Source organism: Diceros bicornis, chromosome 2 (assembly GCF_020826845.1).
Source record: "Diceros bicornis minor isolate mBicDic1 chromosome 2, mDicBic1.mat.cur, whole genome shotgun sequence".
NCBI lineage: Eukaryota > Metazoa > Chordata > Mammalia > Perissodactyla > Rhinocerotidae > Diceros > Diceros bicornis.
Window position 1 is genome coordinate 58,046,573 of NC_080741.1, and position 24,959 is coordinate 58,071,531.

General features: G+C 46.7%; 1 protein-coding gene across 6 annotated transcripts in view; it reads left to right on the forward strand.

The window, feature by feature from the left end:
• FLNB (filamin B) overlaps window positions 1-24,959 on the forward strand; it is a 135,897-nt gene that overhangs the window by 83,281 nt on the left and 27,657 nt on the right. The window contains exons 19-31 of one of the 6 annotated variants that reach the window (XM_058561924.1): window positions 3,708-3,825; window positions 6,262-6,524; window positions 7,991-8,588; window positions 9,272-9,445; window positions 10,266-10,428; window positions 11,045-11,205; window positions 14,893-15,060; window positions 16,035-16,127; window positions 16,906-17,029; window positions 18,473-18,629; window positions 19,629-19,818; window positions 21,623-21,870; window positions 24,772-24,843. In XM_058561924.1, coding sequence (XP_058417907.1) covers window positions 3,708-3,825; window positions 6,262-6,524; window positions 7,991-8,588; window positions 9,272-9,445; window positions 10,266-10,428; window positions 11,045-11,205; window positions 14,893-15,060; window positions 16,035-16,127; window positions 16,906-17,029; window positions 18,473-18,629; window positions 19,629-19,818; window positions 21,623-21,870; window positions 24,772-24,843 — 2,529 coding nt within the window. The remainder of the gene's footprint in view (window positions 1-3,707; window positions 3,826-6,261; window positions 6,525-7,990; window positions 8,589-9,271; window positions 9,446-10,265; window positions 10,429-11,044; window positions 11,206-14,892; window positions 15,061-16,034; window positions 16,128-16,905; window positions 17,030-18,472; window positions 18,630-19,628; window positions 19,819-21,622; window positions 21,871-24,771; window positions 24,844-24,959) is intronic. The other 5 variants (XM_058561933.1, XM_058561942.1, XM_058561952.1 and 2 more) reach the window with 5 other exon arrangements.

Genomic DNA, 24,959 nt, shown 5'->3' on the forward strand with positions numbered 1-24,959 from the left:
GTAGATAGAAACCCTTTTCTTATCAGGCCACTTAGTGCTAAGTAGGTAATTATTTTCCTGCTGGTGGGAGCCTTACCACTGGGAGCACCGGTTTGATGTCATCTCTCTTGCCAATTCTTCGCATTCCTTAGGAGAAGGTACCAGAAAGCACGGCCATGCACGCTGGTCAAGATCACAAGGTCGTAGACTCTTCTAAAAACATTTTGAGACTCTTGCTTTATCCTATATCTAGATACTTTTTTGTGTTTTGGCTGAGCTGCCAGAAAGTAAGTTGTGGACATCAGGACAGGCTCAGGTTTTGACCCATCCCCCAGAAGGGACTTCAGAACCACTGCCCTGGATGCCCAGCTGCCAGTCAAGGCAGAGGTGGAGGTCGGGAGCCCAGGTCCTGTTTTGTCACATTTGAAGTGAAGCTAGAGGAGCTCTAGTGGCACGATCGGTTTAGTGCATGGTACTTATATGAAATGAGTGGGAGGCCCTTTCCTTCAGAATCACCCCAAGGTCAAGTTCACCCAGGTCTCTGATAGCAGCAGGTTTGAGGGCTGTGGGCATACTCAGTGGCTGAGCTTCTTTGTTCAAATGCTACCTGTGATACATCCGAGGAGCCTGGTGGTATCTTTGTGTCAGTCTCGGCCTCTCGTGTGAGTGACACTCATGGTGCCTGTCTGGTCCTTCTTGTTTGTTGTTTAGAGTGAGGTTTACTACTTAATTATTGGGGCAACTTGCAATTCTCCATATTTCTGTATGACGAAGAAAACAGATTAAATCTCTTCTCTTGGATTGTGTGTGAGCTCTCCAAGGATAGGATATCATGTCATATCTTTCCATCCAGCCCCGAGCACAGGTCCTGATGCTGTATGGGCTCGTATGGATTTATGGCTGAATGGGTGAATAAATGAAGTGGAGCCTCGACTCACAAGCAGGGACAACATAAGAATTTGTAATCTGGTAGGAAAGGAGAGTGGGGCTGATGCATCCTCATTCTCCTATCTCTCTTTTCTGAAGAGCAACTAACAGCTCAAGATTGGGTTAAATAAGCATGCCTTTTGAGCTGTGCTCTTGTGTGCAATTAAGAGGCCTGGGTCAGCCCAGAAAGCTGTGCCCAACACAGGGGCAGGGAGCACACTTTGAGGGCTGCCGCCCACAAGCACACCTTCTCGTGGTGGTTTTAGGGAATAACAAGATGGAACTTTCCAGAAATGCAGCTGTTTGGTGTGTGTGGAGAGACTGGGGTGGGTCCTGGCTCAAGCTGAGCGCTTTGCCTTCAGCATGCAGACTGTGCTGTGTGAGGAGCCACGGCCCTGCCTGCCTGCTGGCTCTTTGCTCCCTGGCACCTGCAGGCTGCCGCTGTCCCCTGCAGGGTCTCTGAGTGATAACTTGCAGATGCTTGCCTATCCAGTGGACCAGTGATGGGTGTTGCTGGTTGATCCTATTCTTGTCAGCAGACAGTGGTCAGGGCTCTGGTTGCCTTGGTGGAGGGTGACTTGTTAGGTTGGGGCTTGGGGATGCTCCCAAAGATCAGACAAAGGCTCCATTTTATAGAAGGAAAATTATGCAATGCCAGTTTCCCCTGAGGATTTTACCTTTTGTGATTTTGGTTGTCTGTGGCCTCAAGTGACTTCATTTTCTCACCCCAGGCTCCCCCGAACAGAGCAGTTTGAAAAGCTGGTGGCAGCAGCTCCGTGACATGCTAGGTCAGGAGCCACTGGGAATTGAAGAAAACTCCGCATACTACTGCCTTTAGGAATATGTGCTTTTAGGAAACCCCATGAGCTCACTGAGCCTCACAGGCTAACAGTCCCTACCTCAAAATGTTATTAATGCTGGTGGCCGGGATTGTCACAGAGGTCTCTGGAGGAGGAAGCTGTGGGTGGCTCTCTTGTTCCTGTCCTCACCTGAGCTTTCTGGTCAGGGTCTTATGTATGTGTGTTTTGCAGAATAAGATTAAGTTCTCAGAAGCACATAGGGGAGAGAATACGACTGCCCTGCAGTCAGCGAAGTCTTTGTGAAATGCGCCAGTGGTCACTGCTCACAGCCCTCTGGGGAAAAAGCATGGTCCATTCCTTGGCTGGGGCCTCAGAGGAGACTTTCAAACACTACAGGCCATCGCAGCTGTAAATCTCGAAGCTTTCTTCCTCCCCCTTGTTAGGTTATTTAAAGTAGAGTTAATTTCTTATCTGAGTTTCTGTTTTGATTTTTGTGACTGGTGATGAGAACATACTTTCTTTTATGGGATGAGTGGGCTTAACTGAAGGAGGATTTTTCCCTCTCTCCTTTGGCATTCCAGAGAAGCAGTCAGAAAACTTAGAGTGGGTGGTAGAGAAGGTTTTTCTAGGACCCTTGGTTAGCTGTGAGGCCGAGCCCTCGAGGAGTTAGGGGCTTGGGGGCAAACTGAAGCTTGGGAAGAGCTGGCATGTTGGGAATGCCACGGTGGCTGAAGGAACAGATCAGTCTCTGCTCTGTTGGATCTGACCTGTGTACATTTTATCATGAAATGCTACACCCTTGAGGCGGAGGGCCAGTTGGTTTTGTGTGGAGTGCTAATAAATCCTGGAAAATCAATTCGCCCTCCTTCATTGATGCAACCAATTTTTTTTTTTTTTTGGCTTTTTTCCTCTTCTTTATTGCAAAAGGAATGTGAGAAAATATACATGGGCCAAAAGCTACCCCCTTTAGCACTTGATCGGCGACAGCTTTCAGCAGGGCTGAATCCCAGCAAGCCTGCTGATTCTTGGGGGGAATCGTCTCTCTCATCCCCTTGCTTCTCTCCCTCCCACATCTCTTCTGTTATGCCCGGATGTTTGAGGTGAGGGAGATCTTAATCTACTGAGACAGCCATGGGCTTTCATGGATCCTTGGTTTGGAGGGAGGGAACTCGGCAGACCATGGAGAGAGGAAGCCAGCAGTGAGTGGGCCAGGACTGGCTGGGGGAGAACAACTGTGGCACATATGGGCATTCTGCACCTCTGTGGCCACTGGGGCTGGAGGGCGCCTACCAAGCCCACAGGCGCTGTCTGCCGTCACACTGGCAACTTTTCTTTCCTTGACATAGATGTAGGGGTTTAGATGTTGTGTGGTGGTCTTAGAACAGCTCCAGGTGAGCTCTTGCAAATCCCTTTTGCAGACTGGTAGCCTGAAATCTATTTCCAGGACATAGAAAGTAATGGTTTTCTTCAGTTGGAGGCCCCCAGACCCGGCTGCTTAACCCATGGCTGGGGTTAGATGTGTGTTGCGGGGGAAGGTAGTGTGGCAGAATGGCTAGGACCAGGTTTGGGTGCTGTGAGTGTGAGGCCTGGCTCTCACACTTAACCAGGCATATGACTTGGGACAAGTGACTTTTCCTCTCTGGGCCATAGTTTCCTTTCCTGGAAAAATGGAGGCAACAGTGGGAACTACCCCTTAGGATTGTTTTGAGAGTGAATTGAGGAAACGCTTAAAATAAGCACACAACACAGTGCTTTGCGGCACGTAGTAAATGCTCGTTAAGTTGCCCCTGTTGGTATTAGTTGCTCTCATTTTATCTGATTTCTTGGTCGTTCTTGCCATGGGGCCAGAAGCTTAGAGAAAAATGTCTGAGATGCTTTCTAAATCCACTGGAGTCAACTACCCTGTGTCTCTGGGAAGAATGAAAGATCCGGAAGGCAGGTTTACACACCAGGTCAGTATGTCGATGCCCAAAGGTGACTCGGTTTCCTGTCTCGTTCCAGGGCAGCATGCAGGTTCTGGTTACGTACGGTGGCGATCCCATCCCTAAAAGCCCGTTCACCGTGGGCGTTGCTGCTCCGCTGGATCTGAGCAAGATAAAAATTAATGGGCTGGAAAACAGTAAGTGTGTGAATGGAGGGGAGACGGGTCATTGAAGACCACCACCTGGGGCTGCCGGTTAGATTCCCTTCAAAAGACAGTTCGCAGAGAAGTTCTGCCTTAAGAGATTTTGCAGTCAACAGTCTTGGGTTTGAATTAGGGCCACGCCATGGAGGAGCTCTGTGGCCCTACCTGCCACTTACCCTTACCAGGCCTTAGTCTTCTCATTTGTGCAGTGGGGGTGGGTAGACAACGGCACTGACACTCTTGGGAATATTGTGAAAACCAAAGGAGCTAGTTATTCAGGGGCTGGCACGTAGGCAGCCCTCAGTAACTGCCGGCACCACAGTGGAATGTTTTCATTACAAAGAGAAGTTGGGGCACATCGCTTTCTGGTGAGTTTCTACTGTGCTGACTACCTTTGGCCACTGAATCCACATTCCGGTTGACAGTCAAGCATAACGGCCACCTCCCTGGCACTCAGAAACCATAACTACAATGCATCCCTCCACCCCATCCCAATATTCCTTTAGCTTGTTAGATATCTTCTTAGTATAAGCTCATTTCACTTATTTTAAATTTTTCTGTTTTTTTTTTATTAGGGAGAATTTCAAACATACAAAAGTAAAGAGAATAGTATAATATGAACACTGGTATACTTATCACTCAGCTTCAGAAGTTCAACACATGATCATAAAATTATTTTCTTACACAAGTAATACATAAATCCATTTTTTCATCTAAAAAACATCACAGTTAAGAGTAAATTCCACTTTAACCATCCCCTTTCCCCATCCCTAGGGTTAACCATAGTTATTAGTTCAGTTTCTATCCTTCCAGACCTCCTCTCTGCATCTCTTTGTACATACGTGCCAGGAGACAACATTTGGCAATGTTCATTTTGCATTCAAGTTATCCTGCTATCCCCATATGTCTTCAGCCTGCCCCTTTCCTTCAGAGTGCATCTTGGAGAACATTCACACCTACATCCTCTCGTTGGGGTTAGCTGCCGAATGGCTGCAGCCTGGCTGCAGCTCAGTAGCACACGTTCACCTGGTTTCTGGGTCATGGGAGGCTCAGTGCACTCCTAGGGCAGGCCTCTTGTTGCACCCATGAGGTTTTCTCCAGGTCTCAGCAGGACCGTTGTGAGCACCTTCACTGACCTGTAACCCAAAAATGTACAAGTTGGGGCCAGCCCAGTGGCATAGTGGTTAAGTTTGCGTGCTTTGGCAGCCCAGGGTTTGCGGGTTCGGACCCCAGGCGCGGGTCTATACAACACTTATCAAGCCATGCTGTGGCAGCGTCTCACATACAAAATAGAGGAAAATTGGCACAGATGTTAGCTCAGGGCCAATCTTCCTCACCAAAAAGAAAGTATGAGTTGTGAATGAAGCCGGCTCCCAGCTCCAGGGGCCCTGAAGCAAGAGCTCCATGCTTTTGGAGCTTTTTGGCTTTTGTCCCTGGGGAGCAGCAGCTCTGAACATATGAACGGTCACTTTCCAACCCTTCATGTGTGCCCTCCGAGACACCAAGGGTTTCAACTTCCGAATAGGAAAAGCAAGATGCAATTAGGAAAAGTCTTTGGGATGTGGAGCTCCAAGGCCTCCATGCTTGTGGTCCGGCCGTGTTCATCTTGGCGGGCCCTGCGTCGCCTGAGTCAGGATTTCCCTGGGTTGTGGTGGGGGCCCTGTGCTCCCAATGCTTTTGTTTTGGTTCAAAGTCCTTTCCCTGTTTTTGTCAAATATAACACGTGGGTTCTCTGCAGCCCAGCTTTGCAAAGATCTGTCAAATATCAGCACGGTACAGAGAGTCGGTTCTCAGGACTTGCTTCAGTGCCCCTGCCTTGGCCAGCTCTGTGACTTTTGCCTTCTTGGCTATAGGATTAAATTTGCTGCCAAGGATGAGTAAATAAAACATTGGCTTATGAGAATGTTTTGATATAAGGTTAATACCAAAAGTAAGTAAAGGCAAGAAGATAGTATCAGATTATAACTTACTGGTCAGCAAAGCAGATTGTGGGGTCAAGTAAATTTAGGTTTGAGTCCCAGTTTTGTGATCTGCTGTATATGTAACCCTGGACAAGTCACTTAACCTCTCTGAGCCTCGGTTTCCCCATCTGTTAAAGCCATTGGTTACTGATAAATACCCCATAGGGTTGTGGTGACAAAGGAGATGATCTGCTGTACTCATGCCTGGTGTATTAAAGGCATTCAGTAAATGGTAGCTATCATTATCATTATCATCACTAATTAATAGTTGTTCCTGTACTGGTTGTTATTGAGGCCAAAATGCTGATTATTCATACTCAGTATAGCTTCTGTCCTCTGTATCATCTATTGCTTGTTGTAGAGGCTGAGGTAACTCCTTATGTCCAAGGAACCATCATTTTTCTTCTCTTAGTCATTCTTGCTGCTGAAAAGTGTCAGCCCATCACTTTGGGTCATTTCCCTTTTCCAGGAGTCGAAGTTGGGAAAGATCAGGAGTTCGCCATTGACACCAAGGGGGCAGGAGGCCAGGGGAAGCTGGATGTGACGATCCTGAGCCCCTCGAGGAAGGTCTTGCCATGTCTGCTGGCGCCCGTGGCAGGCCGGGAGAGCAGCACTGCCAAGTTCATCCCTCGGGAGGAGGGGCTTTACGCCATAGATGTGACCTACGATGGACACCCTGTGCCTGGGAGCCCCTATGCAGTGGAGGCCTCGCTGCCACCTGATCCCACCAAGGTCAGCCTGTTGTTTTTGTTCCAGAACTTGTGTCGTGTTGTCAAATATAGCACCCTAGTCCTTCTCTGATTCTGCCTGGTAAAGACCTTTAGAAAATTGTTTTGTGGTGAAAGTCAGTTCTCAGTGGCCGATAATTCTCTCTCCTACAATCCAGCATGAAGCCTCCCCTCAGCAGCCAGGTCCCACCCCTGCTCCTCCTCTCGCTCTCTGTGAGGCTTTGATGAGGGACTGCCCATCCCTGAGTTCTCTTCCTTCATTTGTTAGCCTAATAACAGTATCACTTCAAAATGAGCCTGTAGTGACTGTGGAGGCCTCAATGTCAAAATACATTACTCTCATTATCATGTCTTCCTAGTAGCCCTGAATCAAGGGTTTTAGAGTATTTTGGTGGTCTGAATGGTATGAATCCTATGAAACTGTCTTATTTGTTGAATCAGAGATGAAAGCCTTATCCCCTCCCTCGTTTAAAAACAGTTTAGTTTTTTTTTGTTTTTTTATTAGACTTTATTTTTTACAGCATTTTTACGTTCATAGTAAAATTGAGAAGAAGGCACAGAGATTTCCCACATACCCCCTTCCCCACACATTTATAGCCTCCCCATTCTCACCATCCCCCAGGCCCAGAGTGGTCCATTTGTTATAACTGATGAACCTACATGGACATCATTGTCACCCACAGTCCCTAGTGTGCATTAGGGTTCACTCTTGGTGTTGCACATTCTATGGGTATGGGTTTGGACAAATGTATCATGATAGGGATCAACCATTGCAGTTTAGTTTTGTATTGTGTGGAATTTGTTGAGGGAGGTGTAGCAGCCAAAGCAACAGTGAGGTCCATAAATCCATCTATGAGCGCTTAACCCAGGAAACCTGAGTGTGTTTGCTACTGGACGTTAGGTCTCCAACTCTAGTCCTGTGGTTCAGAAGAGTCAGGCATGGCAGGAGAGAGGAAAGTTGTGCCCTGTGCTTCAGAGGGCCATGCCTCTCTGCTGTAGCTTTCACTGTTTTTTGTGTGTGTGTGAGGAAGCTCAGCCCTCAGCTAACATCCTGTGCCAATCCTCCTCTTTTTTTTTTTTTTGCTGAGGAAGACTGGCCCTGGGCTAACATCCGTGCCCATCTTCCTCCACTTTATGTGGGACGCCACCACAGCACGGCTTGACAAACGGTGCGTCGGTGCACGCCCGGGACCTGAACCTGGGCCGCCAGCAGTGGAGCGTGCGCACTTAACTGCTACGCTGATGGGCCAGCCCGCTTTCAGTGTTGATTGAGTTTACAGGCATCTCCCTTTCTTAGCCATTTGCAGTGTCGACCGCATTGTGGCTCTAACTCAGTGGTGTGTGTGAGAAGGACCACTTAATTGAGTTGCAGTTCAGTGCTGACTGCAGGCTTGGGTGTTGAAAGCAGTGCTGACTGAGCAGTGATACCAGCATCAGGCAGAGTTTGACTTATATGCTTTGTTCAAATAGGTGAAGGCCCATGGTCCTGGCCTTGAAGGTGGTCTCGTGGGCAAGCCCGCCGAGTTCACCATCGACACCAAAGGAGCTGGAACTGGAGGTTTGGGCCTAACTGTGGAAGGTCCATGCGAGGCCAAAATTGAATGCTCCGACAATGGCGACGGGACCTGCTCTGTCTCGTACCTCCCCACGAAACCCGGGGAATACTTCGTCAACATTCTCTTCGAGGAAGTCCACATCCCTGGTTCTCCCTTCAAAGCCGACATTGAAATGCCATTCGACCCCTCTAAAGTCGTGGCCTCGGGACCAGGTCTCCAGCACGGGAAAGTGGGTGAGGCCGGGCTGCTTAGTGTTGACTGTTCGGAAGCGGGGCCCGGGACCCTGGGCCTGGAAGCCGTCTCGGACTCAGGAGCGAAAGCCGAAGTCTGTATTGAGAACAACAAAGACGGCACCTACGCGGTGACCTACGTGCCCCTGACCGCCGGCATGTACACGCTGACCATGAAGTATGGCGGTGAGCTCGTGCCGCACTTCCCCACCAGGGTCAAGGTGGAGCCCGCTGTGGACACCAGCAGGGTCAAAGTCTTTGGGCCAGGAATAGAAGGAAAAGGTGGGTTTCATTAAAAAGAGGGGGGCTGCGAAAGTAACATGGGACTTAGGGATCACCAGAAACTCAGAGTCAGAGCTGCAAATTCAAATGCCTGCAGGAGCCGGGCGAGGGATAAGAAAACACTCACCTGTGGCCTCTGCATCAGGGAGTGGTGGGGAGGGGACCAGCGTGATGGGTGAGCACGTGGTGTTTGTGCCGCCTGACCCTCACTTTATGTTTCTCCATGGGGAATGGGGCCAAGCACTGTCAGCAGATTTTCCCGTTTTTCTGGCAAAGCCAGAAATCTTGATTTTTATGCAGAAACTCAACATATTTCATTTTTGGCACTTAATTGAAAAGGTTTAATTAAAACGTGGTGCCAGCTAATCCCACAGTTCCTGCAGAGCCGATCTGTCTTTTCCCTTTAACTTGTCTAGATCCCCACCTTTGTCCCAAAAAGTGTGTAAGTGGTTGTGTTGTCACAAGGAGCTTCTAGAGGCTACCCTGGAAGCAGCTTCTTTTGCGGGGTTGGGGGTGGGGGGTGATTATTAATATTCTTGATTTTGAAAGTGAGAGAGACCAGTTGTCTGCTGTCATTGACAACCGGTTGTCAATGTGTTCTAAAGTGCTGAGAACCTTGGTTCTTGGGTTGCTCCTAGGTCCGAGGTGTTGATGACATTCTTATCTGTGTGATTGCTCTGCAGATGTGTTTCGTGAAGCTACCACTGACTTCATGATTGACTCACGGCCCTTGACGCAGGTGGGGGGCGACCACATCAAGGCCCACATTGCCAACCCCTCAGGGGCCTCCACTGAGTGCTCCATCACGGACAATACTGATGGGACCTACCAGGTGGAGTACACACCCTTTGAGAAAGGTGAGTTGACTTCTCCTTGGACAAGACCTCATTCAGAGCTGTGCTGGGCCATTTCCTCCTGGTGATTGGTGCTGACTCTTGCCCCGTGTGCTTTGCCTGTCTCAGCAGAGGCACGTGCAAAGTGACGGGGAAATGTGGAAACCTGCCTCCCCATCAGAGGCACCTGCCCGCTCTGTGCCTGCCGTGCTGGCCCTGTTGTGTGACAGTTGGGCCAGGTTTAGCCTCAGCCTCATCTGAGCAGGTTATGGGGTGATGTCATGGCATGTTGCCCATTTGTACAATTTTTTTTTTACATAATTTCTTTCCTGAATATTAGAAATTATAAAAATATTTTACAAATCATAAAAACATAAAGAAAAAAATAAAAGCACCATATATCCTCATCACCTGGATATATGATCCCTGTAAATATTCTGGTATCAGTATTTTCAATGTCTTTTTGTAGATGCATGTCTATTCTATTTCATGGGTTTCCCTTTGTCTTTTGGGTAATGACTGGGTGGAGTTTTCCCAGGTTAGGCTACTGTGAATATGACTGGCTTGAATATAGACTTAGTAATATTTGCTTGAGGGAGAGGCCTTGTGTGGGTGGGTGGATGGGAGTTATATGACCGTGGAGTGAACAGAAAGCATAAATAAAAAGCTTATATTTTTAAAAAATCAGATCATGCCAACATTACTGTTTCTTTAACCTACTCCTTTCAAATAACATGGTATAGCAAATAGACGTGAATGCTAGATAAAATCCCGGAGTAGAGTGTCATTTCCCACAGATAGGTTGCTCCTGTGCTATTATGTTTCTGCTTGTTGTTTTGAATAGGCCTCCATGTAGTGGAAGTGACATACGATGACGTGCCCATCCCAAATAGTCCCTTCAAAGTGGCTGTAACTGAAGGCTGCCAGCCATCTCGGGTTCAAGCCCAAGGACCCGGATTGAAAGAGGCCTTTACCAACAAACCCAATGTCTTCACTGTGGTTACCAGGTAAGCAAGGCCCTGGGATCTGTATGTTGACTCTCGAAAAGGAGTAGCCCTAGATAGTTTACCTGCTTTAAAGAAGTTTTGTGGGTGTATCCTACGTAAGTGTCATGGTCTTCCAACTTTTGAGAGGCATTTTTTTTTCATGATATGTGGCACATTTTCTTCTGTAGAGACTTATGGTACAGAGAAAGACCAGGTATTCTTTAAAAGTACCAGAAGTACTTGATAATAGTCATAAAACTACTCAGCAAACTAAGACAAGATGGAAGCTCCTTAACTTGGTAATGCAGAAATATATAGCCAATCTCATGTTTAAGTGGCATATTGGAAGTATTCCTATTAAAATTGTTCACAAATCACATACCTGAATTGTACTTGTAGTCATAGCCAGTGCAATTAGATAAGAAAACAAATGAAGGATAAGCATTGGAAAGGAGGGGTCAAAGCTGTTTTTATTTATATTATACTGTTGAGAAGTTCCCTGTGCGAGAAATGTCACAGTAGTTGAGTTGGGTTGGCCAAATGGGATAGTTTAGAGAGGGATTTTAAATAATTTTGGCAATAAGCTGACTAGCATGAACCACTAGTGTGACTTCACTTTCTTTTCCACACTTTCCAGAGGGGCAGGAATTGGTGGGCTTGGCATAACTGTCGAGGGACCATCGGAGTCAAAGATAAACTGCAGAGACAACAAAGATGGCAGCTGCAGTGCTGAGTACATCCCCTTTGCTCCAGGGGATTACGACGTTAATATTACATATGGAGGAGCCCACATCCCTGGTAAGCTACCCTCAGAAAGGAACCCAAAGAATAATTGGTTTGGCATGAAAGTAGGTTTGATTTTGCTTATCTCTCTGAGTAGGAAAGACAGCCTGATATTTGCAGTAGCTGCAAAGGGAGAATTTTCCTTAGGCTGCACGCCTAAGAATATCTCAACTCCCAGTAGGAACAGTAGCATGGCATAAAGCGTTGGCTTGGAGTTTTGACTGGAAATGGTTGTTCACGTGTTGGAGGACCTTGTTCTTAATTTAAGGGAAAGCTGATTCTTTACAAAGTTGAAAATCTCCACTTTATTTTGTGGTTGGTTCTTATTCACCATATACATGTGTCTCATTTTTTGTTTTCCGTTGATAGTCCTGGTAGCTGAGATAAAGACACACAAACTCAAATTCTTACTTATTAATTTCTTTTGTATTTAATGATGTGGTATATATACTTACTGTAAAACAGAGTTTGTCATCCTCAGTGCTATTGACATTTTGGGTGGGATAATTCATTGTTGTGGGGGGCTGTTCTGTGCATCCTAGGATATTTAGTAGTACCTCTTCCCCCATTTTGTGACAACCAAAAATGTCTCCAGATATTGCCAAGTGTCCACTAGGGAACAAAATCACCCCTAGTTGAGAACTACTGCTATAAATGATTCAAACAATAAAGAAATATATGACTTAAGTAATGAAGGGCCCTCCAACTTTCATGCTCCAGGGAGAGGAATCTCCATAGGTTCTAGTTCTGTTTATTTAATGAAATGATTGCCACCCAGCACACATCTAGACCAGGAGATGGGCGTGTGGTATGGTGTGGACACAGGTCCAAGGACTGTAGGGCTGTTCTTGAGTCAGCTTATGCCTTGGCTCAGGTGTGGGAGAAAGAGGGCAGAGCCTCACCCCAAGACCCCCGGAGCAGGAGGGGCCTCGGGTTGGTCAGTGTTGTTCTTGCCCTGAAGGCCATAAGCCAGAGTGAGACTGACAGGGGAAGGGACAGGCTGAGGGGCCTACTTGGCAGATTTCTGGATTGACTCCCAGGAAGCTGGAGTGTCCACTGACCAATGCTTTTCTGATTCTGTCCGCTTTTTCCCCTTATTATGTGCAAATGGGCATACACTCACACTCACTCACTCTCTCACATTGATCAGAAAGCACTGATAATTCAATTCAATTCTACTCAGATGTTCATTTAAGCCTTAATTTTATGAAGGCTTAGAGTTTCTTTTAGAAACTTAAAGTGATAAGTTTTTCCTCAAACTTGTCCTTACAGCTCATTCAATATAGATTTTTAAATTCGTATAATCTCTAGTCAAGGGGAATTCAGCCACGGACAAGACAGTCAAAGCTCCTGCCCTCCAGGAACTTCCTGTCTAGCATTTATATGACGAAAACTCATAATAATTGTTACAAAGAAAGAGAACAGGGCTCAGGGAAAGAATACAGAGTCGTAGGTATCTTTTGGAGTTTTGCAACTCTGCAGTTTGTGGGATGGGAGAGTAGAGAACAGAGAATGAGTGGAAGGCTGTTGTCAGGAGATACGGCATGGTGGCTCCAACCAGGCAGGTGGCAGAGCCTGGAGATGAGCGTGTCCTGGTTATGGAGCCACCAATACTGTTTTGACTTTATTGGGAAAGTCTGGTGGATGCCATTGGCTTTGGAATTCCTCTTGCAGAAGGGGGTGAGAGTTTGGGCCCCTGTGGCTGACCCCTGAGCTTGAAGCAAATGGCCATCTTTGAGCATAACAACAGAAAGAGACCCATTTGGGGTTGTCCCATCAGATGTAGATGGTACCTTTTTATGTTTCAGACTCTCTGTTGCCTCCCAGAGCCAAATGCCAGCTTCTCCCAGACCCCAGACCTTTTCCAGGCAGTCATTTAGTAAAGTGTTGGCTGGTTGTCTCAGTGTCAGGCTCATAGCTAAGGTAACTTGTGAGGTGCTGCTGTGAAACATTCAGCAACTTGCTAGCTTTTAATTTGCTTTCATGGGAATTCTCGTTGGTTAAATATTAGCCCAGTGTTTCCTGGCCTGGATGAGACCCATAGTGGGGTTATTTTTAACAAGGTACCCTGTCTTACCAGCAATGGCATATTGGTTTCCTCTGGTGGGCCAGCTGTGGTTGGTTGGTGGTGGCTGCTTAGACCACTGGATTGACTGGGATAAGTGCATCAGGAAGAAGGGCCGCTGTGATTGATTGATGATGTCTGCCTGAGGCACAGAACAGGGGAATGGCAGGTAATGCTTGGTATCTGCCATCTTGGACCTAGATTTATCTTGTTGGTTCTTGGCTACCCTCATGCTAAATTCAGACGACTTCCAGTGGAGGCTCTGACTTGGAGGTTGGCCTCAGAGGTAGTCCGTTGCCATCACCTGTTGACATTGAAATCCTCAACTATCCGTCTGTAACATAAAGCTCCCTTTTGTTTCAGTAAACCCCAACCTAGAGGGTGATGTCTGTCTTTGCCAGGGTCAGCCATTTATTTCATTTAGCTGAAAAATTTGATGCCATTGAAACCCAGCTGTTGTTAAAAAGCCAGGGCCTCTGTTCTTTGTGGGTCTTTGTTATTTACTACCACTAATTCTACAAAGTAAAAATTTTCTGGGATGCAAACCAGAGAGACCTGAGTTTGCATGGCAGTTAGACGTCATTAACTTGGCCAGCCTTCTTGGGGAGCACAAGGATCCTGCGCACATAAAAGGTGCATGTCACCCCTTGGTGATGGACTTGGCAGCCGGAGGCATGGTGCCGGGGACACTGGGGCTCCTGTTTCTGGCTCACCTCTGGGGAGGTTTTACTGGTCTCCCTTGGTAGGGGAATCCCATGAGGTTCCCTGGCCCTTGTTTCTCTGTTTAGTACTTCTCTGTTTAGTACTTCTTTACTACTTGCAAATCCTGATCTCCCTGGATTTTCTCCGTTTCATAGTCTTTAAAATTGATATCCAGAAAGAGTCAGAGGTCCCCAGTGTCACCTGTGGGGTCAGCCGTGCAGGAGGACCACAGCTGACATTCAAGGAGAAGGCAAGGCTTCATCCAATGGCCAGGGAACCAAGAAGGCCATTTGTGGTGGGAAGATGCCGGCTATTTTGCAGGGAGTGGATTCCAGGGGGCCTCAGGAGCTATTTGTGGCTGAGGATGTTGGATGTGGGCTGCAAGGCCTGCCCCCCTCTGCAGTCCTTTCCACTCCTTCTTTCCACCACTCAGCGTCTTCCTTCAGTTCCTTCAACAGCCTGTCTTCTCGCTCACTTCCGGGCCTTTGCATGTGCTGATCCCCCTGCTTGAAACCCCTCTCCATCTGCTTCCCTAGGTGATATCTGCTCACTCTCATTGTCTCAGCTTAGATGTTACTGGAAAGCTTCCTCTGGTCTCCTGAAGACCAGATTCATTGCCTTCTAGGTGCCCCACCAGCACCTTGTACATGCTCCCAATATGTGTTATATACAATATTATAGTGACTCACTTGCCTCGTCCTTCTGCATCGTGGGTTTCTGGAGGGCTGTTAACCACTCTGGGCCCAGCACCTGGCGTGATAACTGCATGTAGTGAATGCACATGGTGGGTGCACACACAGCAAGGCAGGTGGAGCTGCCTGAGGCGCGTATAATTGAGGGCGCAGGTGGAGTAAGGGTGCAAATCTGGGTGCACACAAGGCAGGTCTCCAGTCACTAGTTGAGCTGTGCTCAGGATCTCATGACCTCTTTTCCAGGCAGCCCCTTCAGGGTTCCTGTGAAGGATGTTGTGGACCCCAGCAAGGTCAAGATTGCCGGCCCTGGGCTGGGCTCGGGCGTCCGAGCCCGCATCTTGCAGTCCTTCACAGTGGACAGCAGCAAGGCCGGCCTGGCCCCATTGGAAGTGAGGGTCATGGGCCCACGAGGTGAGTATACATCCTGCCTTCCTGCTGACGTTTCGCCTGCCCTGGGTAGGGGCAGCCGGGACTCTGAGCAGACACTTTGCTTTTGAGTTTGGTTATGAACTTAAAATTAGATTTCTTAAATTACTTTATTGCTCCATATTCTAGCAAAACAGTAGAAGTTCCTGCTTAAAGAGTAGTTAGGTCTGTTATTTCTCTATTGGTCTGTCTTTTCCCCCATTTAATAATATGGCTCTAAATGTGTTTTTAAAATTTCATGTTTGTTAAGTAGTGCGATGAAGCAAGTAGTATTTGGGCTATCACATATAGCATTGTTGCAACTGCTTCATTACGTGTTTCAGCGTTTGTGAGGTGGCTGGGGTTGGTCTGGATTGGGGTGGGTGGTGGGTTCAGAAGTGATAACTCTCTTCAAGATGCCTTGGTGCTCACGTGGAACATACCCAAAATTTCTTGAAATGACAGCTACTCGGCCCATGTGGCACATGGCTTTGTCATTGTCCCAACTCCCTGGAAAAAGAGGGTCTCTTGGGGAATTTTATTGACAATTTGGCCTGCCCTGTTGGGGTTTGGGAAGGCTAGCAGGCCGTTTTGGGACAAAGCCCTCAAATGCATTGAAATTTACCATTTTCGGTAGGCGATTGCATTTCCTCTTCTAGCATTTAAAATGTGCCATTCTCTGCCTAATTTCTTAAATTATCTGGATTTTTCCCTGGTGATGTGTCCTTGGCTTCACAGAAGTGGTAAATCGGGGCTTCCTTCTTTGAAGAGGAACTTTCTCCTTAATGGGGTTCAGCAGGAAGTTATGTCCTTTGAAGCTCAAAGCAGAAGTGGTTTGGGGGAAATGAGGTCATGGGGCTGGAAGCTGATTCTCCAGATACTGAGCTTCAAGATGTGTGTGTGTTGGGAGGGAGGCCTTTACTTAGGTATCTACCTCTATTATTATGGATGACTCTAAAGTAACAGCCTTTTAATTTTAGCTCATGAGATGGATTCCCAGTCATGGCGCAGCCCCTTGAAAGCCATTTCAGAGTTCTTTAAAGGTGACCCGAAGGGTGACTTTATGGAGACAGGTTGGCATTTTTCTATTGGCTGCTGCTCTAATTTATGTAACCTGACTGCCTCTTGCTGTCCTCACCCCTGAAATTGCCTTGTACCTGCCTCATCTGCTCTGATGAACCTACCCTGCAGTTGACTGATCCTTGATGCTCACGTTTGGAACTGGAATCTGGAATCCACCAACCTGATGCATGCCTTGATTATGTTTTAACATAGTCTCTAACCATCGCCTGCAGGCATCACATTGAGGGTCCCCTCACCCCGTGAGATTGGCACCCTCACCTGCCCTGCATCTACACCCAGCTTGCTGGTGCCATAGTGTTCTTTGCTCAAAGGTGGCTACAAGTCTTGACTGGCCAGCCCATTGGTTAATTTTTGGTATTCAGAGTTCTGGACTCTTTGGCCCTTTCTCAGCTGTAGAGTAAAATTGCCACATCCCAAGCATGCCTAACCAGCTTGAAAGGATATAGCATGTCTGCAGCATGCGTCTTCACCATACACCCTTCAACAACAAGTACAGGCAGTCTCCTTAATTATACTCTAGGGCTGACTGAGTGTACTTCAGCCAACAAAGAGCTAAAGGCGTCTTTTGGGGTCATTTCTGCAACCATGAATTGGGGATCCTGTCTCCTGTGATTTCTCAGGCCTCTGATTATGGCCTGTTTGCTTTTATGTTACTCATCAGTGGAAGCCAATAGGTCTCAGGCATGAAAGTGATCCTGTTTCAGACAACCTGGGGTGGAGTGAAGGGGAGGCCAGGCAGTTTCTCAGATCTCTCATCTCTGTTCTCAGGCCTGGTGGAGCCAGTGAACATAGTGGACAATGGAGATGGCACACATACAGTAACCTACACCCCATCCCAGGAGGGGCCTTACCTGGTCTCAGTTAAATATGCTGATGAAGAGATCCCTCGTAGGTAAGCTCCTGATACTTGTGAAGGGGATCCACACCAACCTCAAGGCCACTCCTCTGCAGGATTGTCCAGCACTACTCTTGTGGCCCACTCATCCATTCATTTATCCATCTATCCATCCGTCCGTCCACTCGTCCATTTACCCTTCTACCCGTCCATCCATCCATCCATCCACCCACCCATCCATTTACCCTTCTACCCATCCGTCCACCCACCCATGCATCCATCTACACCACCGCCCGCCATCTATCCATCCATCTGATCAGCAAGTATCACCAAGAACCTGCGTGCTCTGCACAGGTGTTACAACACACTAGCTTGATGTTTGTGGTTCCCGCTCTCTTGGTGTGTCCCCCTCCTTTGTTCCTTTCAGCCATCTTTAATTTAAAGATGAGCTGAAATTAAGGAATTGGGAATCTTTGAGGAAACAAGGAATGCATTAGTTCATCAAAGTCTTCTTTCTGGCAACCCTGCAAGTAGTTTTATGATTAGGGCAAAGGCTTTTACTTCTTTATTTGAGGATTTGGTTGACAATAGCATTCCCAGAAGGTGTTAGATAAAAACTTGTTCCTCATTCATATTAATACAAAAAATGTTGCGTAAGCTCTTCACCTCTCAGAATAGCCTCCAAAAGTTTTTTATCATACCGCTTAAGATGAAAAAGTTTCACCCATACACATTTTACATAGAGATATGTAAAAATATACGTAAAAATATACACATTTTACGTAGAGATATATACATATAGTTCTAGCTATGTAGAAAGATAATTTATAAATTACATTTATGTACTACTTTACTAATAGGTAATTTACCATCTGAAGCATACTAAAAATAGAAAATAAGAGGATAAGATAAAATATTAAAACTGAAGTTCCAGGGGCCGGCCCCGTGGCGTAGCGGTTAAGTGCGCGCACTTGGCTGCTAGCTGCTGGCGGCCTGGGTTTGGATCCTGGGCGCACACCGACACACTGCTTGTCAGGCCATGCTGTGGCGGCATCCCACATAAAGTGGAGGAAGATGGGCATGGATGTTCGCTCAGGGCCAGTCTTCCTCGGCAAAAAGAGGAGGATTGGCATGGGTGTTAGCTCAGGGCTGATCTTCCTCACAAAAAAACAAAACAAAAACTGAAATTCCAATATTCTCTTTCCATTTTGGTGACCGTTGTCTTAGCATAACAAAAGTGGATTAAATGTGTTTACCCAATATTTCCCAAACTAATTTAGGAATTAGTTTGTATCCCATGGAATATACTCAGGGAAAGTCTGTTTGTTGTATGATGGATACATGGTTGTAAATTTCTGCTGGACTTAAGGCAGTTTGACTAAACTCACTGTCTTATTTGCTATAGAACCCCCCTTTCCAATCCCAGTCTCTGTGGAAGAGATGTCAGATGTAGTTGGGTTGACGTGTATCCATACTGACCGGGGATGTGTGTGTGTCAAGTCCCTTTAAGGTCAAGGTCCTTCCCACATACGATGCCAGCAAAGTGACCGCCAGTGGCCCTGGCCTCAGTTCCTATGGTGTGCCTGCCAGTCTGCCTGTGGAGTTTGCAATTGATGCCAGAGATGCCGGGGAAGGCCTGCTTGCTGTTCAGATAACGGTAACTTTCAGTTATTTTCTGGGGTCAAACTTCATTAATAAAACATAACTTCCTGGCTAGGGATAAGAACGAGGATTTTAATAACCAGTTTCTGACCTGATGCAAATGTTTGTCAGATTTTCCCAGCAGAGAGTCAGTAATTGTGCAGGAAAACAAACAAGCCCGCCTGAGAGGTCTGAGGGTATAGCTCCAAGTACCACGTTTTGGTGAATCTCATGTATTTTGCTGTCTATTACATCTATTCCTATGTTTTTATTTTAAAATGTTTTAAATTACTCGTTGGCTTGGTTAGGACTAAGTTCTGCTGTGTATCACCTGGGAGGTGCTGTGTGGCTCGTCAAGGAAGCAGGCTCCATCTCTCTGCTCCTCTTTCGTAGCTTGTGGCTTCTGTCCTTAACAGTCTCCTCATGGACCGCAAGGCTGCTGGTTCTCTGGCCATCTGATCCACATGGCAAGCCAGAAGGAGGAAGAAATGCGGAAGGGAAAAACGGCCTTCCAACTCAATCAGCTCTCTTAAGCAGCTCTATCAGAAGTCCATCATAAGACTTCCACTCTCTTCTCATTTGCCAGTAGTTTGTTACAAGTCATGTGGCCATACCTAGTGGCAAAGGATAGTAGGAAGTAGAGTCTTATATTCTGGGAGCAGTGCACCTAGCTAGGAATTAGGGTCCTGTTAGTAAAGAAAGATGGAAGAGTGAATGTGGAGGTGTGTAAGCAGGAGCCTGTGCCCCCTGCCTCCATACATTTCAGTGGATTTGGAGCTAAAACACTATTTGTTCATTTTAGTAGAAAAGTTACTAAAAATTGACCATGTCCATCATGGTGTTAAAGGGATCTGTGACCTTCTCCTCTCCCTACCAAAAAATTATATTAAGCCAGTAACTTTGTCTCCCCGCACTAGAGGCACTAATTAATGAGCAAAATATGTCAAGGTTTTCCGTGAATGGTTTCTACATCTTGCTGACAACATCCTAAATAGCATTTCTCTGTGATCCACAGGACCAAGAGGGAAAACCCAAAAGAGCCAATGTCCACGACAATAAAGATGGAACATACGCTGTCACCTACATCCCCGATAAGACTGGACGCTATATGATTGGGGTCACCTATGGGGGTGATGACATCCCATTATCTCCTTACCGTATTCGGGCCACACAGACAGGCGATGCCAGCAAGTGCCTGGCCACAGGTGAGTGCAGGTCAAGATCGGGAGTATGGGCTTTGGAGTCAGAAAGCCAGGGTCTAGCCCTTCTCTGCCACTTACTAGCTGTGTGATCAGGGCAAGATGCTCAACCATTCTGAGCTTCAGACAGACTTAGATTGAAGATCTTTTTTGAGAACAATTTAAATTTAAGAAGCTCTTCTTAAGGATCACAGACTGTATCACAGGGTTATTGCAAAGATTAGATGAGGTCAGGCATGAAAAATGCTTAGCACAACATCAGGCACGTGAAGCTATTGTTATTTTGCTTTTGAAGTGAGTGCATTTGTTAAGATCTCAACTGTGATGGTGGCTCCCGTGAAAAGCTGCAAATTTATGCCTTTCATGAGTAGATGGTTTAGTTATTCAAGAGCATTTCAGGCCAGCATTATAGAAGAACATTAGAGGATCTTGGTTTTTCCTCAACACTTCAGACTTATGTCTAAGTCTCCGGAATTCTCCAGGAATATTTGAGCATCATAGCTCCTTCCATTTCTAAGGCTATTGGAGTTTTGTGGGCCATTCTAAGAATGCCTCTTGCAACTCTGATGCTGCTTCAAGCAGATTTCAAAACATGAATCCCCATCTCTGAAATGAAACAGGTTTGCTTCTCTTTAAATAAAATTAAAGATAGGTACACCTGGATGTGTTCTATTTCTCTCATATCTCATCTTGTTCTGAATGGAGAAAATCTTTTGGCATTTAGGGCAAGCTTGTAAATTGCTCACCTTGGCCCTTTTTGGCTCCTTTACTGAAAAGATTGAGAAAATTTGAAACATTGGCCAGTCTGCCACCTTCTAGGTCTACGCTGTGCCGGGGAACTGGATTGTCTTTGCTAACTTGAGGGCGTGTTAATATTGGGTGTGGACTTCCTCCTTGCTTTCCATGCCCTGTTCCCTCCCTTGGCTCAGGCATAATATTCTGCTCAGCCTGGGGGCTCCTATAGGCCACACCTCTTGATCTGTCATTCAAGGCCTTCCACAGACTGGCTCCAGTCTTCCCTTCTACCTCTCACTGTATGAAGAACATGTTCTTATCACTCTCTGTTGCTTCTACACACTTGGCATATTTTTGCCAATGTGCTTTTAGTTCATATTTTTCTGCACTCCCTGATGTTGTGTGGATCTTGTGTAAAGGGATGCCACAAGTCAGAGAGAGAGAGACTGGTCACTGTTTGAGAACAGAGGTTGTAGTTTCCCCAAGCCCATCCTTCAGAATTCAGAAATTTCCCCTTTTCTCAGAAAGCTATCTGTCAGTGTGGCAATTCTGGGATATAAACTCTTAGAGCTTTTACAGAGGTGTGCTGCGGGACCCTTCTCTGGAGAACGATTGATTATTTTTTCTGTAACTTGGTACCCCGTCAGTGTTTTGAGTTGAGCTGTCGTTCTTGGTGCCTGACCTGCATCCCTCTGCCCTGTTAGATTATGAGCATCTTGAGAGCAAGGACTGTGTTTTGTCACCTTTGTGTGTACCTGGCACTTAAGAAAACACCCAATACATGTCTCTTGATGCAAGTTGACCTTCATCCCCATACCTTGAAAGCTGGCAAGCCAGGTCTAACATTTGGTTCACACACAGAGCTTGAGGTACTCCTTCTTTAGTAAGTGATGGATGGAATCCCTTGAGCAGCACCTTCCCCAGGTGATCTCTGGGACTCCCTCTGTGTGGCGGCAGTTGAAGGTGTAACGTTTACAGACATAGACAACACAAATATGTGTGATTTGTTCTTGGGCCTCCAAGGCAATTGTCCATGGCTAGAGCTTCCATTCTCTTCTCCTAAACTTTTCTCCAGGTCCTGGAATTGCCTCCACTGTGAAAACCGGCGAGGAAGTGGGCTTCGTGGTTGATGCCAAGACCGCCGGGAAGGGGAAAGTGACCTGCACGGTTCTGACCCCCGATGGCACTGAGGCTGAGGCTGATGTCATCGAGAATGAGGATGGTACCTATGACATTTTCTACACAGCCGCCAAGCCAGGCACCTATGTAATCTACGTGCGCTTTGGTGGCGTCGATATTCCCAACAGCCCCTTCACAGTCATGGTAAGGAAAATTCCTTCTCTAGAGCATGCTGTTATTAGCAGAAACAATAACAGCTGCCATTTGTCAAGCCCTGGCTAGGACATCCCCTTCCACTTTCTTTTCTTTAAAAAATTTTCTTAGGCGCTCATGACCTTGTAGAGTCCTAGTGTAAGCTCTAGAAACCCCTTTGGCTCTAAGAGTATTTAGCCACTCATATTGGCCACCAGAGTATCCATCATGCTAAGGGTACTTTGGCAATGTCCTGGCCTAAGCCCAGTTCAGAAAGAAGACACTTTGACAAAAGATGTTTATAAGTAAAACATGACATTTTTTTTTACTCTGCTGGTTCTTCCTTCCTGCTCCCCCACCTCCATGGCCATTCTCCGTGGCTGGAGGAGAGAGGCTCCTGGTGCTGTTTGTCTGGAGACTAGACTCTGATATCCCAGGACTCCAAGTACTGTCAGTTGTGTTTTGGCAAGATTCATACTTTGCATATTAGGGGGAAATAGCTTGTCTTTTGAAGCTAAGAACATCTGGAATAAAAGGAGACCGTTATACAGAGCTCTGGGCCAGAGAATGACTTGAGTCTTTAATTTTCAATCTGAGTAACTTTTAGATCTTCTTCTGATTATTAAGTTTCTTCAACCAGGAAAGGAGTTAGAGACCTTAGGAGTGTTCCCTCATTTAACCCTCAGAACAAGCATCTTACAAATGGGATATAGCAGCTGGGATCAGACTCAAGTCCACTGAGCCCAGAGTGCCTGCCCTGGACAGCCACCGAGTGCCATGCCATCCACCTCACCCAGTGTCCTTTGATGGCATGGGCAGCAGTCATGCTTGACCACAAAGTTCATAGGCCTCAGTGATCTGGCCCCGTGCACAACCTATAAAGCCCCTTCTAATGATTTCACTTTATACAGCTATGGAAAAGGGCAAGAAGACTCCATTCCAAACGGAAGCCTAAGTCTGTCTTCCAAACAGTCTGTAATCTGTTGTAGCTTTTTTCCCTTTCCGTAGACGTTTGTTTATCTGTAAACATCGTACCAGAGGTCTGGAGGCTCTTTTATGTCTCAAGGATGTAAACACCTGTCAACTTTTGACAGTGTTCATTTGGGATTATTTTTCTTCTTCAGGATAAAAAGAAATGCAGCTAGAAAGGTTATGTCCTTATTTACAGAAAGGGTCTCAGTTGTAGTTTTAAGAATCTATTTTTAGCCAATAGCAGGTTTTATCTGGTTGGTTAGAATTGGGCGGGATGGAAGTGCTGCCCCTGGGCAGAGGTCGTAGCCCTGCGGGTGCCATGAGCTGGGGTAAGAGACCATGTTAGGGGGGTTTGAGCGAGAAAATCAATGTGAAAATATTGAGGACCTTTTAGCAGATGAGTTAGAGAACTGAAATGGGGGCTGTCAAACTCATTAGGAATAGATGTCCCCTGGCCCTGGAATGCACGGAAAGCAAGGATTCTTTGTGTAGATGCACTGCTCCCAACCACTGCTGATGGCAGAAAGGGAGGATCAGCCACAGTACCTGGTTGGGTCTTTAGTTTCCTGTTCGAAGCTTTCTCCAGCCTTAGCTAGATGGACTGACTTTGTGTTCTTTGGCTTCTTGTGGGTAGATTCCCTGCCTCCTGCTTCAGGCTTGGGGCCAAAAGGACATGAACAGACAGTCTGCCCTCACAGCAAATGTCTCAAGGACACCCGGCAGGCTGGTTCAGTTAAATTCATCACACAGACATGTACATGAAGTCACGGGTCTAGCAGCTTATCTGCTCGTCACTGTTGAGAAGTCCTGGATCAAAGGCCATAGTGTAGCCATTGAAAGATCCTCCTCCTAGCTGATGTGTCCCTGCATAGCCCCAATCTGAGAGGGCCCTAGAAGTGATAGGGCTGTTCCAAATGTTGAAGCTCACAAAGTGGCCTTTGTTAAGTGAAGCCCCCTTTCTGCAGATGCCAAAAAGGAGTAACCATGGGCAGGGGAAAGCCTTCTGATTCTTGTTGTTTATTATCGGGTCGGTTGGATCAGGAACATGAAGTCTATGATTTTTTAAAAATGAATTTATAAAGACTTTGAGGGGGCCGGCCCCGTGGCTTAGCGGTTAAGTGCGCACGCTCTGCTACTGGCGGCCCGGGTTTGGATCCCAGGCGCGCACCGACGCACTGCTTCTCCGGCCATGCTGAGGCCGCATCCCACGTACAGCAACTAGAAGGATGTACAACTATGGCATACAACTATCTACTGGGGCTTTGGGGAGAAAAAGGGAAAAAAAAGGAGGAGGATTGGCAATGGATGTTAGCTCACGGCCGGTCTTCTTCAGCAAAAAAGAGGAGGATTGGCATGGATGTTAGCTCAGGGCTGATTTTGTGAGGAAGATCACAAAATCTAGTGTTGAGTTTTCCCGGCTTGCACAACAAACATGTCAGTTTTGTGCGTGAGATCACACCATACACATTGCTTTGCAACTTGCTTTCTTCAACATGCCATAGATACCCTTCCATATTATTTGATCAGACTTGACCACTTCTTCAGAATGGCTGCACAGTGTTTCACTGTACACACTTACATAATTGACTGAACCGACTCCCTTACAGATGGACGTTTAGGTTGCTTCAGGTTTTCACAACTACAAACAGCTCTAGTAAAACCCCTTGCACACATCACTTACTTATGGACTTTCCTGCTAGTATTTCTATAGGCCTGCTTTCTAGAAGTGGGGTCATGGGTTCAAAGGGCGTGTGCATTTGACATTTGAAGAGAGGACACCAGCTTGCTCTCCACAAGGGTAGGAAGAATGTAGAGTGAGTGGCTCCCTGCTGTACAGGATGGAGCCGATGGGGAGGAGGCAGCCCTCAGGGTATAGAATCTACTGAGTAGCAATGTGTCTCCAATGCGATTCCCAACTAATCTCCATTTGCCACTGACCAGGCCACGGATGGGGAAGTCACGGTCGTGGAGGAGGCACCGGTAAATGCATGTCCCCCTGGATTCAGGCCCTGGGTACACTTTTGTTGTTTTTTACCCCCTTTTTGCATTTCTGTGTTTACTCAGCCTTCATTTCAGAAAAGCTGCAGCCTGCTTGTGGGGATCGCTTAAGCCCTCTGGGTGTCCTGGTC